Source organism: Acomys minous (genome assembly GCF_964271855.1).
Source record: "Acomys minous genome assembly, chromosome: 16".
Taxonomy (NCBI): domain Eukaryota; kingdom Metazoa; phylum Chordata; class Mammalia; order Rodentia; family Muridae; genus Acomys; species Acomys minous.
The window spans coordinates 34305024-34319407 of record NC_140498.1 but is presented as its reverse complement, the minus strand read 5'-3'; the positions used below and the strand labels follow the sequence as shown (position 1 = coordinate 34319407).

The window sequence follows — 14384 nt, the reverse complement described above, 5'->3', positions numbered from 1 at the left end:
GAGGGGCTGAAGGCCGACCCGAAACCAGCATGGCTTCTCAAGGGAGCAGAGGTAAATACATGAGGTTGACAAGGTCGCTGGAGCACAGAACAGGCCAACCAACTGTGGGGAAGTGGGGGCAGTGGCATTGGCAGAGGGAGCCTTTTGTTTTCTGCTGCTAAGGCTTATAAAACATGAGGTGACAGGAGGCTTAATGCAGATTTCCTAGCTTTGGGTCCAGAGTAGATGTGAGGACAGACAAGGGACTGCACTGCAGTGGCCAGCTTGCCTAAAAAGCAAAGGGCAGCGGGTAAGTCAGGGAAATGAGATGGGAAGATTTCCCCCGACAGCTAGGGTGCCGCCCACACAGGACCCTCAGCCTCTCCTAAGCCTCTGTCTCTAAAACTGAGGTAATCATCCTGACCTGAGAACGCTAGCTGGATCAAATGAGACTGTGAGGCCTTGCTCTAAAGGACTAACCAAAAGCCACAGTAGCAGCATGACAATCGCTGGAAGTCACTTCTGAACCCTGACACTGACTAAGGGATTTACATACCTTGTTTCAAGGCGTTGGTGGGAGACCGCACAACAGCCTCCCAAAAATCCCAACATCCTCCCTCATCTCAGAAATCTGTGGGTGTCGCATTAAATGGTCAAAGGGGGCCCTTGAAAATGGGACCAAATTAAAGATCTTATGAATGGAGAGATTCCTTAAATGTAATCTCTAGGGTCATTAAAAGGGAGAGTAGGCAACCACCATGAAATCCTAAGAGGCTGGAGTGACATAAAGAAGGGGGGCATGGACCAATAAATGTGGGTACCCCCTTCAGGCTACAAAAGGAAGGAAACAATCTCTTCCCTCAAAGACTTCACTCCCGTGGAGCTACTTTAGATTTAGGACCTCCAAACGGTAGAGAATAAATTCAAGCCACCAGAGTCAGGTCATCTGTTATAGCAGCAGCAGGAACCCCATAGGCACCTCATCCCTGAGGTCAGACTCGCTTGGCTTCACGTCTTAACAACACCACTTGCTTCACAGGGTAATGAGATGGATGAACGTGAGCTCTAGGCGTCACCCTCAGGTTCTCATGATTGCATGGCCAACATTTTACCAGCCGAGTCACCTTCCCACCCCTTGATGAGCGAAGGTGAATGGTAAGATACAGAGCCATAGCCCAGAGCCCACTTCCAAATAAGAAGCTCATGATTAATGCTGGGGATTGGCGCCATCTCACTTAATCACTGCCGGTGCTCTGTGATAATCATTATTATTATTGCCCCCTGTGTTGCAAAGGAGAATCAGGTAACGTGCGATTCAGAAAGTCACTCACGGTGACGTAGGCTATAAACGGCAGAGCCAGACTCTTAACGAGGTCTCTGCCTTTGAGGCCCATGCTCACCGGCTCTTCCCCTCTGCACTGGGAACCTCATGCCAACTCTCCCATTGAATGCCAGCTGCTTGTTGCAGGCACTAAGAGCCAGAGTGTGGCGTTCCCTCCCTGAGCCAAAGCTGCCAAGACCAGAAATCAAATGAATCTGTGTTTCTTAGCAAAATAGCCACCACAGCTTCCAGGGCAATCAGTGTCTAAGAGGTTAGCAACCTTCTGACATCCCCGGGGCCAGCCAGCCTTGAGCAGCAAATCATGGAAGTGTGAATACTGTGTTTAGTCATTCGGGCTATGGAATAATTGCTATTATCGTAAATGTTTTATAGCTCTCATTACGGCTCGCATTTAAATATCAGTGTGGTAATACGTTAATAAGTCATTGCTGCTGGGCTACTGCTGGCTACAGTCACAGCTGAAGCCCGAGGGTAGCTGGCCCTGTATGTGCACCCAAGCGAGGGCTGGCCGTGAACGCCACCTGACGGTGGCTGCCTGGGCCTGTTGATCCTTCCTGCACTTTGCCTTTGAATAGTGAAGAAGATGCTCAGAGCTTTGCTTTGGTAGTCATTCAACAAACCTAACACAGGGAGGCGAGGTGGCTTTTCTGTTTCGCTGTAGCTGCTAGCCTCTGTAGGTGGACCTGAACCGCTTGCTCCCTTCCTCACTTTGTTCATCGTATGCACTGCCTTGCGTGCACATGACGCTGTCCCGCCCACCCCATGCCCCCACCCGAGGGTGGAGCCTGGAATTCTGCGATGAGTGGGAAAGTAACAGTGAGGATTCTGTCCTGGAGAACTTGCTTTCCTGACCCAGAAGAGCCCAGCCTAATGGGGGTGATGAATTCTTCAGTGTTGCCTGATACAGTACTCCAGTGGCGTCCTGGGTAGACAGGCAGACACGAAAACAGGTTGCAGGGGGAGAGCCGCACAAAACAACCAGGAAAGTCTCCACTTCTGAACTGGTGCGGTGGTGTGAGGCGCACAAACACGGTGATTGTAAGTGGGTGTGTGCAACTCTGCTGAATAGTGCCAGCATAGTGCCAGACACGGTGCATATACGGTGGATGTCAGAGGGCGGGGAGACAGGAACTAGGCTCTTTTCCTCTGTGTGCCCCCCACCCTAATCTTCTTCCTGTTGGCCAAGCAAGTAATGAAGAGATGAGGGCATTTGAGGAGTGGATTTGAGTGGCAGATGTGATCATTGGAACCGTGCTTGAGACTAAGGTCACAAGGGCTGGAGAAGGAATTCTCCCGGGTCCCTTGGGTTGGGACATGGGGTGACAGCGCCTGAAGAAACGCCCTTTCTCTCTGGAAGGTTGAAGCTATGAACTCTAGGATAAGACGAGATTCTCTCCAAAATGGTCAATAAGTTGCTGATCTCTACTTACTGAGCACACACTACACGCCCTGAGGCGGGAGCCGGAGAGATGATGGCTCAGTGGTTAAGAACACTGGCTGCTCTTCTAGAGGTCCTGAGTTCAATTCCCAGCAACCACATGGTGGCTCAGAACCATCCGTAATAGGGTTTGATGGCCTCTACTAACTTTCAGGTGGACATGTGGACATGCATTGTATAAGCAAGTACATTTTAAAAGGAAAGAAGAGGTAATATATTGACCACAAGCCCACAGCCGACTTCTTGACTAGCAATGGCCCCTTGACCCAGTAAAGACCAATGGTGACTTAGAGGAGAGTGAGAGAAACGGGGTTGATAAGAAGAGGATGGATGTGCTGTATCTCTGGGACAATCAGAGAAAAGAAAGGCCGAGGAACAAGTGGGCAGCATGGAGTACAGACCAAAACCCAGAACCAGGTCTTGCTCTTTGGAATGCAAAGCAAAGCAAGGGTGTAGCATCCAAAGCCAGAGAACCATGCCCGGCCTTTGCACGCATTGCTACCCCTGCAGTGTGTGGTCACTGGCCTGAACTGCAAAAGCCTCTGCAAAGAAATTTTTCTCACTACCACATTCCCCTGGGCTTCATCATGGGTCTTGTTAGTGGGTAAACTGAGGCAGTACTCCCTTAGATCCTGTTTTCAGTTCTTCGGCAGCTTTATTCATTAGGTCCCCTTGTACAGCTCACATCTTTCTCCGTGCGTTCCTCTGTCCAAGAGACTAATCGGTCCAAACACCGCCCCAGGGGAACGCTATCCACAGTCAAGGAGAGCACCAAAAAGAGGAGAGATAGTCCATCTTGAGATACATTAAGGTACTCTTAAAGTACCAGAAGACGCCTGGAAAATACTGCTTAACCCGTCAAGATAGCATCATGTACAAGACACTGTGTCCATCGAGATAGCATCATGTACAAGACACTGTGTCTAGTGACTGAAACAAGGATGAGGTGAGAGAGGGCTTGGTCAGAGCCCTCCTGCAGAGCTGAGAGTTGCCTTGCCTCTTCATCTGTAGCAAGGGTTAACAGGATCTCCTCTGGGGGTTCTACCCCGCCAATCAAAAGGAGCAGATCTTTCCTCTCCCTAAAAGAGAGCAGTACCATGTACGCGACTTATCCCTGTAAGAATTAAAGACACTGGGGTTTGAGCAATGGCTCAGGCACTCCTTGTGTGTATCGCTCTTGATGAGGACCCAAGTGTCTTTCACAGCACCCATGCCAGACAACTGCCGGGGTGCCTGGTGCCTGTGACCTGTGTGGGCATTAGCACTCGTGTGCACCTACCCACCCCCATGTACCTACACATGATTCAAAATGTAATGGGTCTTTGAAAACAAAGAAGAATTAAAGATGTCCTACTGAGGCACTCAACACACAGCAAGATTAAGTCAGGGATTTATTGTTCACAGATGCTGGGGGAGCCTACGTGAATAACAGGACTGTGGATTCCCCCGGAGTTTGGAGAGCGTCCACGTGTCTGTGGACACTTGGCTGCTCTGTTCTCTCTTGCTGGCTTTTTGTTCTACAGCCGCATCCATTCCTCCCCCCCCAACACCTATGAGCATCTCAGTGCCCCTCAATCCATAACTTCTTCCTTTGTCTCTGCAGCACCCTCAACAATAACAACATCAGCCGAATCCTGGTCACCAGCTTCAACCACATGCCGAAGATCCGAACTCTGTGAGTAAAGGCTGTTTCCTCCCCCACCCACCTCCTACTTTAAGCGCTCCCCCGCCCCGGGTGCTGCTCTCTCTGCTTGGCAAGCCTACTGGGCTGTGAACGGGGGAACACAGTTCCCATATCCAAAGGCATAAAGCAAGCGGGGGGCTTGGTGTATAAAGACAAGGACAGGCAGCATCCTGCATGGTTTCTAGATGCCGTTCTGTGGCAGGAGCACCCATTTCTTATCACCCTAAGCTGTGAGAAGTCTTCCTGCACCGTTTGTTGTGTTTGATGGGAAATTTGTTGGTTTTACATCGCAAAAGAACACAGAAAACTTAGTTGGTGAGACCCGCCCCCCCCAGTTGGCTTCACTTATGCCATACCCCATTGGCAGTTCTGTCATAACCTGACAGTGGCAATTGTTGTCCCTTCCGGGAATGGAGGAAGAGTCTTTGTCCTTCCTCTGTCCCGTGAAAGGTGCCACCTGCTACATTCTCCTGCTTTCTTGGAAACAGTCAGATACTAAAACACACTAACTTGGTGCTCTAGCTTTTAATGCCTCAGGTAAGCGTAAGTCTTCAAGCTGGGTTCTCCGGAAACAAGCCCACAACTCTTAACTGTGTGGGGCACTCACGCTAAGTAATAAGTGGGTTCCTTTCAGCCAGTAACCCTTTTGTAGTTTTTTTTTTCTGCCATAGAAACTTGTTGGCTTTTCCAAAGAGGTTCTTATCTTTTAGAGACCTTGCGTCACAGTAGAAGGGGAGAGCCAGCCCTTACCAGCTTCTTAGCCAAGTGCATTTACGATCAAAGCAAAGAACTTAAATGCCCTCTGCCCTTCATTGGGTCCGTGACCTTTTTTTCCTTCCACTATACTGGGCTGGTGGTGAAGAACACACAGAACTAAACACACACAGTGCCCGGCACTCGGAAGGCGGCATTATATATTATCACCACACAATTTAGAGATCTGGACTGACCACTGCAAGCTCATCTATGTTCCTCGGGCAACATGAAATCCAAGAGAACGGAAAATTCTTTCAGCAGTACTTCCCAGAGCAGCAGTTCAGAACCATCTGGAACTTTTCCAAAAACAAAGTCCTAGGCCCCACCCCAGGCTTATAAGGTGGAGACCTCTTGGGGGGTCTCACCCATAAATCTGTTGTCAATGAGCCTTCACACTCTTAGAGGTTGAAAGGCACTGCATTCCTGGGAGAGTGAGCTTTTCACTAGGTGAGAATAAAACAAAGACCAGGGAAGAGATTACAAGAAATTATTATTATTATTATTATTATTATTATTATTATTATTATTATTATTTATTAATACAATAAGAAATAATAAGATAATAGCCATAAGAAGAAGAAAGCACAGCAGTATGGAGTGGCAGATCTGGGTTTACATACAGACTCCACCACTCACTTAGGACATATGTTCATCTTTCTGCTCTTTGGGTCAGGGACTCCATAACACATATTTACGTTGGAGTCACTGTGAGGGTACTCTGTGGTCTGCTATGGACAGTACTTGTTGCAGGGTGTAGTGTTGGTTATTATCAATAATGACCATCCCGGACTGGTCTCCATCTCTGCTCCCCAGATGCATGTTGGGCACCCTCAGATGACAGCACACCTAGGAAAATGTATCATTTTTCCTTTTCTCTGAAATGGGGTGGTACATTAGTAGAATTTTAAGGAGACACCATTTGGTCTTATGAGCGCCCAGAAAAACCACAGCTAAGCTGAGGAAACATGAAGCCCAGGCTCCGAAACAGGAAGTGAGCCTCAGGATGCTGGGTCTGCCCTCCCTAAGGAGTAGTTATCCAGAAGTCCTTGCTATGGAGCACAGCTTTGCAGCAGCGCTTCCCCTGTGACAGGCTTCCCTCTGTGTTATTGGTCTAAAAACAACAGTGACAGAGCAAGGGTAGGTCCACAGGAGCTGGGGGATTGGGCTCCTGGGTACCAGCTCCTCCAGGAGGGGAGGGTTGAGGAAGGGAATCAGGTAACGGGTTCTGTCTTACTTCTGTTGTGATTTTTCTCTGTGGTCCCAAATAGCCATCTGATGAGTTTCAGATCAATCAATCAATCTTGTCTGTTCTCTCTGCTCTCGGCCTGCTGCCATTTTCTCTCTAGTTTAATTCAGAGATGGCTCTGTACAGAACTCCCTGGGGACGAGCTGACTAATCCCCCTTCGCTGTAATTAAAGCGTTGGGGGTGGGTGACTGGTGTTGGAGGAGAGAGGAAGGAAGTCATAAATGGGATTTCCAAAGGGAAGCTTTTGCATGGAATCCAGAATGCCACGTTTTCTGGAAACCGAGCCGCTGACCCTCTCTAAAAGGATTTGCTGAAAATTTAATTTGGCATCTGTGGCTAAAAGACACCTTGCATAAATTGGCATTTGTATTCGTTCGCCTTCTGCTCCACGGAGGTGGTCTCATCCGTGTGGAGTATGGTGTGTCCATTCTCAAAAGATCACTAAACATCTTGTAGGGACTCCAGCTGCCTGGCTGCTCCCATGTCTACATAAGCAGCCAACAGCTGCGTACAGGCAGGGCCACAGTTTGGAAAGATACTGAGATCTGCACTGTTCTCGGACTCGCGATACCAGCAGATATTTCTTCCGTGGTCCTACTGTGTGCCCGGCCTTGTGTGAAGCACTCCCTCTGAGTTACTTCAACCCACAGAACGGCCCTTCCTGTTTTACAGCTGGTAGCACTGAGGCCTAGAATTAGACCACCACCCCAAAGTTAAAAGCAGAAAGCTGGAACCAGTGTCAGTCTTATGTGGTTTGCCGTCAGGGCCAGACCTTGCTGTCACCTAGAGAGATGAAAAACAGAAGAGCATGGGGCCAGGTGAGCAGAGCAAGGAGAGAGCAGAGCTTCCACGTGGTCCAGGAACCCTGATGTTATCACACTCACAGCTTAAAATTGTGGAAAGTAATTAAATAATTTCCTGTCTTAGTCAGAGGGTTTAAACCATTCTTAGCAATTCCATGCCAAATTTCATGATATGCTCATGATTTTAAAAAAAATACTACTTAGTAAGCCAGTGTGATAGTACACATCTGGTCTGCTGTTCTGGTGCCCCTAGGGAAAGGTGAAAGGCAAAGCCAGGAGAGCCCCCTAGCAGCATTCGGGCATGCACAGTGGCAGGCAACAAAGAGACCCTGTCTCAGGCGCAATGGAAGGCGAGGACTGACACCTTAGGTTGTCCTCTGGCCTCCACACATGCTCTATGGCATATTACACATTCACATGCACACACGCCACACTATGCACCCATGCATTACCCACGGCAGGTGCACATACAAACAAAAGGCGTGCTTAGCATCTGGCCCAGGATTGCTCCATTTCGTCTTTGAAGCATAATGTGAAAAGGTGGCTTTAAAGAATCTGTCTAGCTTTGGCCCTGCCACCATTTCTGAGCGATAACATTCCTCACAGAGGGAGCCGAGCCTGTCCCCTTGCCCTAGGCTTTCTGATTGAGACTCCATGTGGCTTCTGTATCAGCTGAGGTCACTACTTATCTGTGATCCCACTTTGGAAAGGAGAAAGCCGGAGGAATAGGAGACATAGGTAGCAGGACCAGGAAGAGTGATCGTTTGGGGCTGGCCAGCTAGGGCTGAGAAAGAGCCAACCTAACACCATCCTCCTGAGGGAAACCTCCAACTTCTTGCTTGACCAAGAAAAGAAGCATCTTAAAGCCTTTTCATGCCTAAACCTCATTCTTGTCCTGTTAAACTCTCACCCTCAATTAAATCTGACGGGGACGCGTTCTGGTTTATCTCAATGACCCACACTCCTAAAAGTCATCCCTGTTGTCGTAACATCATTACTTTGCTCCCAAACAGGGCACATAAAGGGCAAGCTGATTAACTGGCTGAGTCTCCTGGCACAAAAGAGAATCCCTTCCCCTCAGCCTACACTACAGAACACTCTGCCCTGTGCTTCTCTTGTCCCTCACGGAGCCACTATGATATTTGCCCAGGCACCATTTTTATCTCGTGGGGCTGGGAGTGAATTCCCTCACCCTCTCCTTTCTGTTTAGGAAATGATGTCTTCCCTTTGCTCTTGGCATAAAGTGATCATGTTCATTCACAAGCAGAGGTCTTGCCTACCCTCCCCTGACTGATCTTTCCCACTGGCTTGGGACTTTGACCACAGTGTCCTTCCCAACTGTTTTATGATATTCAGAATGCAGGCTAAGGGGAGGTCGTGCTTGTGTTGGCTCAGAAGGACTGGGCTTGGAAACTAAAGGGAGGAATGTGTTATGGTTCCTGTGTCTAGGGCCTCTGAGCTTCTGGAAATGGGTCTGACTTACTCTGAAATATAAGAAGTGCTTAATATCTACATTTGTTTTTAGGGGGGAAAAGGCTTTACATTTTATGTGGGTTTGGAGTTCATTTAATCTACCTGAAATGATGGGATTTGAAGCCCAGTGGAGCTGGCCTGCTGGGATTCTGTGCCAATTGGTGTCAGAAGACTCAGCCAGCCAGCACACAGCCCGAGTTAGCTGCACTTGGCTAGTGTTGGCGATGTTGACCTTGTGCTGAGTGGGATGTGGTCAAGGGCTCTTCAGTTCCCTCATTATAGTACTGACATGATCCAAGACACTCTTCTAGACTGCCACGCTGTATTAATGGGCTTAGCATGGGGCTCCCAACAGTCCCAAGACAACAGCTGGCTGACTAGCCTGTCCAGGATAACCCATTTGAAATTTACAACGAAACCCAAGTCTCATACTACTAAAACTCTCACATAACCAATTCTAACAACTGTGGGGAAGATGGAAGTTAGAAATGCTGGCCAAAAGTCTTTAAGGAGGGGTCCCAAGAAGTTCCTGAGTAGCCTTAGTTTGCCTCCTCACTCATGGGAAGAAGTTCAAATCACCTAACCAGATGGGATTCCCCTCAGAAGTGCAAGAGGCTGGTCTGTCTAGGGAATCTTATTCACTCGAGCAAGGCACTGGTCTGGAATCACAGCTCCCACTGAACAAGAACTGTGGTCTAAAAGGGATTAGGAAATCTTTCTGGGGATCTCAAGATCAGACAGAGTCGGAAACCACCAGGTCGAGTAGAACTGACAAGGAGAAGCAGGCACCGTGGAGAAAGTGGAACAGATTCCAAGAGCCTGCCCAGAGCAGCACCCTGTGAACAGGAGGGTAGGGAAAAGGCCCATTCTCCAGAAAGCCCCTCTCTGTGCCTCCCCACCCTGCCTCGTGTTCACAGTTGGCACTGGCTTAGCACTCCCCACGGGTCATGCTGTGGAGTCAAAAAGGACACTTAAGAGTAGCAGATCTCAGTCACACAGTGCCACAGATAGGAAGAGAAACAGAACTCCGTTCCTGCCAGGGGCTGGCAGTAAGTCCTCCAGTCCAGTGTGGCAGAGTCACCCTATTAGGTCTCTGACTCACATGAAGACGTGTGACGTCATTCTCTGTCATCACGCTGTAGTGATGCCATTTTCCCTCTCCTCTGTGCTGATGCTTGCTTGGATAGAAACGAAAAGAGTAGAATTACTATAACTTACCTTTTGGTTGTCAAGATATTCTCATGAATAACTTCGCAAAGTTTTGATTCTGTGTCATTTAGAATTTTGGGTGTATTCACTGGTGTTACATTCTTACTGTTTAAAGAAAAAAACTCTTGACTTTTAATTCATCCATAAATTTTATATTCTATGCTCTACATCTTTTTCTAGAAAGGGTGCAGCATTGCACGTAGGCCTTAGGACATCAACTGAGCATGTTAGAATAGAGCCAAGACCTAAGACACAGCTGCAGACAGAATTGACCTGATGTGATGTCCACAGTTGAGCAAGGTAGACAGCTGTAGAATTTGGAAGCATAGGTTAGCTCAGCATAACTTGACCATGTGTGATATGACACTGGGACGCTCTTTGATATGAACACATACTTTGTAACGGTTCATTTCTACATCTAGACTTCAACTGAATATGTTATATTCACTAAACTTTTGTGGACTGTGAGACTGTTATGTCATACTGTTTCACAAAGGTAGAAAATACAATAAAGACTGATGATTTTAGAAAATATCATTTATTAAAGTTAACTTTTAATTTTAAAAAAGATATGGGAATTGCTCACAACCTCCAGGATACCCATTGAGTGTGACCTAGACATGAAGGTAATAGTGGCATGGTAATAAAAGACCAAGGCTTCTGCTTTGCTTTTTGGTTAGTTGGTTTTTGTTTGGTTGGTTTGGTTTGATTTGGTTGTTTTCTTTGTTATTGTTTTTCCAGTGCATAGGAGTCAGGAATGCTACCCTAGGCTCATGAAAATTATCATGCTGGGGAAAAGGACACCAAAGAGCTGTGTAATGGCATCTCTCTCTCTCTCCTTCTCCAAGGCGTCTGCACTCCAACCATCTGTACTGTGACTGTCACTTGGCCTGGCTCTCAGATTGGCTGCGACAGCGGCGGACCATTGGCCAGTTCACCCTCTGCATGGCCCCCGTGCACCTGAGAGGCTTCAATGTGGCAGACGTGCAGAAGAAGGAGTATGTGTGTCCAGGTGAGCTGGCCCTACCTGCTCTCCCCTCCTAGGCTAAGATCCACACGCCCATCAGCCCTGTCTACTAGGACCTGGGCCTGACTCTACCCATCCTAGAGCTTGGTACAGAAGGAATATCATAGTCAGCCAAGGTATGCAGGAGGAAATGGCAGAGCTTGCATTCCGCAAGAAGTTCAGAGAAAAAAGCAGTTGACATCTGGAACAGAAGATGCTAAAAGAACTCACGAATCACTCGCTGTTGAGCCCCTAGCCTCCTGGTGCTAGGAAACTTTTGATGAACATTTGATGAGCAGCATGTCATCAGGGCACAGGTGTAATGTTTTAGTGCTGACCACACACCTTCTGCAACCCAAATGCTTGTAGAAATGAGGAGATGGTCTGACGCAGGCTGTGGGCTAACCCCGTCTAGCTGGAAATCTTAGCTCTCTCCTTACTAGTGTGTGACTCTGGCAAGTTACCATTCACCATTCTATGCTATTTCTGTAGCCTAGAAATAACGATCGAATGCATCAAAGAACGAGTGGGAAGATTAGGTAAAATAGTGAGTATGGAACACTTAGCATAATGCTCGGTAAGAGTGAGATAAGTGACATTTGATTATTACAGCTTAGTTGGCCCGCAGATCGGGCTGCGCGAACATAAGGGTTTGATCTGTGGGTGACTGAAGTGTGATAGAGGCCCAGATTGCCTACATTGCACTTGGAACTGAGCCACACAGATAGGACTGGAAGGTGACTGCGTGACCCAGGATCTTCCCAGAGGGCATAGCGTCTAAACCAGATGCTGAACTTTGTTTGCTTCAGCTCACTTCTACCAACTCTTCTATGGCAAAGGGCTAGAGATAAGTCCCGTGACTTAGGGGAGGGAGGGAAAATGCACACACAAAGGTCCCCTAAGAATCACATGGGTTTCTAGGAATCTGGTCCTGGACTGGAGTCCAGTGGCCTCTAAAAGGCTGTTCTAGGTAGCCAGTGTACACAGGAGCCCAGCTTGCATCTCTCTCTCTCTCTCTCTCTCTCTCTCTCTCTCTCTCTCTCTCTCTCTCTCTCTCTCTCTCTCCCTCTGTCGCTAGCTATCGCCCACTTTCACTTCTGTCCTGGTTTGCTTTCTTCTGCTATGATAAAACATCGAGCATAAGCATTTGTGAGGGGAAAAGGTTTATTTCATCGTACGGCTTGCAGTCCATTGCTGAGGGATGTCAGTGCAGGAACTGAAGGCAGGCCGTGTACTGCGTAGAGGCTTCCTCCCCATGGCTTGTTCAGACTGCTGTCTTGTACCACCCAGAACCGCCTGCCTATCTATCATTAATCAAGAAAATGTCCTGTAGACTTCCTTATAGGCCAACCCGATGAAGGCATTTTCTCAACAGAGGGTGCCTCTTCCAAGATAGCTCTAGCTTGCGTCAAGTTGACAAAACAAGCGAGCAAACAGCACCAACCACCACCATGGCGCTGAGGGCTGAACAAACTCAATTTGTATTGCAGGACCTCGGAAAGGCCAAGAGCTTAGGCTGGGAGTGCGATTCATTCAGTTCTTGAGTTCAGCACGTGCCCCTCCCCTCTCTTCCCTGCCCTTTCCTCACCACATTATTACTCCATCGCATTATTTATCCTCCAAAAGCATTTTTAACACATCCCCGAGTAGCACCTCAATAACTTCCTCCTATAAGACGCCCCACTTAGAAATCACTTCCCATCAAACACATATAATAAAACCGTTTATCACACAGGCACCAAATTCAAATATAGTGACTATAATTACAGTAATTATCAGGCAAAGGGTGCAATATCGGCATAAGTGCCAGTGAAAGAAATAATTACAGAGTGCAGAAGCCATCCAAGAGCTACTGAGGAAAACTAATTAGAGAGAATGTAAAAACACTACATGACAGGTGGGTGCTGGGAGTAAAGTGGCATGTGACCACGAACGCTTCTCTGGCGTGAAAACTACCTCCTGTCAGCATACTGCCCAGACAGTGTTTATCCAGCAGCAGCCAGAATCCAAGCCCCATGAGAATAAGGCTGCCTCACCCCGGTCCTAGAAATGCAAGTGTCTGAGCCCTAGCCCTTTGAAAAGCCTAGTTCTAGCAACAGTCTCTTTAGCTAAACATCGGGGTAGAACACCCTTGTTCCCTTCCCTGCTTCAAACAGTCAAGCCCATTGCACGTGATGGTTCTCGTAATTTCTAACACGGAGCCAGATGTCTTTTGAGAACATGAGAATCTCACCCCCAAACTCTAAGCGTCAATATGCTACGAATCTCGCCGTCTCACCAGGAACACCAACTTAGGGCAGTAATATAGAGGGAACCCCCCCCAAAAGGTGTCTTTCGGTGATTTGTCGGACACCCAAGGGTTAACACATAGGCTGTTCTGGGGGTGGAGTGCTGTAGGGAGATCAAAGCTAGTTATAGTGCTTTGGGGGGACCTGATGAGCCCCTGTGAGGAATGGATACCCCATGATGAGTGCAATATGGGAGCTGCAAACCTTACAAAATGTCACCTCCACTGTGTGATAGGCAGTTTATGAGACTATGAAAAGGGATGACAGAGGAGGCAGTGTGGAAAGAGGCAGTTAAGCCAGCAGTGACCAGTCTGAGAGGCCCTGAGAAGAAGGTCCCAGACAAGGGCTCTCCTAGGCTCTCACTGCCTTTGTGCACCACCTCGGAGAGTGCAGACCCACCCACCTCAGGCCAGAGCCCAGCAAGGCATCTGAGTGAGGCTGCCTGATGCGGACCTGGCCGTGATTGTCTAAAGCTGCCCAAACACAAACCTAACAGCTTATGGAGGGGCTTCGCTGGGGGACAAGAATTTCCAAAAGATGCTAATCATCACTGAGGAGCAACAGGTGCATGGGTACCAGTTAAGTCTCCCCTGCCATCCCCAGAGGTCCATGTCAGAGATGCAAGAGAAAAACTCCCTGGCCCTTCAGTGGTAGCTAAACCTTCCCCCAAACACAGCTCCAGAGATAGGAAAGACCTTATCTCGCTCAGCTGGGAGGCCCTGCCTGATAGTGCCCTTGAATTAAATCCAGCCATCCTGAGACCAGCCTCCCCTCACTCCCGAGAAGCCATGGAGTTGGGCACATTATCTCTCCAGCTAAGCAGAATTCTGCCAACAGCGCACTTAGCAAAATGCATCTCCTGTCAGCCGTATCCTTTCAGTCTAAGACGTTTGTTTCATCCCTTTGGGGAAGCAAGTGAGCATTTTAATGGGGGGGGGGCGCATCTCTGTTTCATCTTTTATCAGACTTTTTTCTCTGTCATACAGCCTGCCTACTAGGCTCCACTGAAGGATTTCTCTGTTAGCACTGTTTGTTTCTCGAGCCTGAGGACTGTAAGGGCCCACAGGCCATGTGTCATCTGCTTGTCCCTTGGATCATATCAAGAGTTTTAGCAAAGTACACAATACATTAGATAAAGTTCATGTCGTGTGGTTTGTGA

The 14384-nt window shown here is 48.2% G+C and overlaps 1 protein-coding gene across 1 annotated transcript in view; it reads left to right on the top strand.

Annotated features, from left to right (window-relative positions):
- The window catches only part of SLIT3 (slit guidance ligand 3), a 584284-nt gene that overhangs the window by 440058 nt on the left and 129842 nt on the right, over positions 1–14384 (top strand). The window contains exons 7-8 of the mRNA XM_084761243.1: positions 4363–4434; positions 10780–10943. Coding sequence (XP_084617369.1) covers positions 4363–4434; positions 10780–10943 — 236 coding nt within the window. The remainder of the gene's footprint in view (positions 1–4362; positions 4435–10779; positions 10944–14384) is intronic.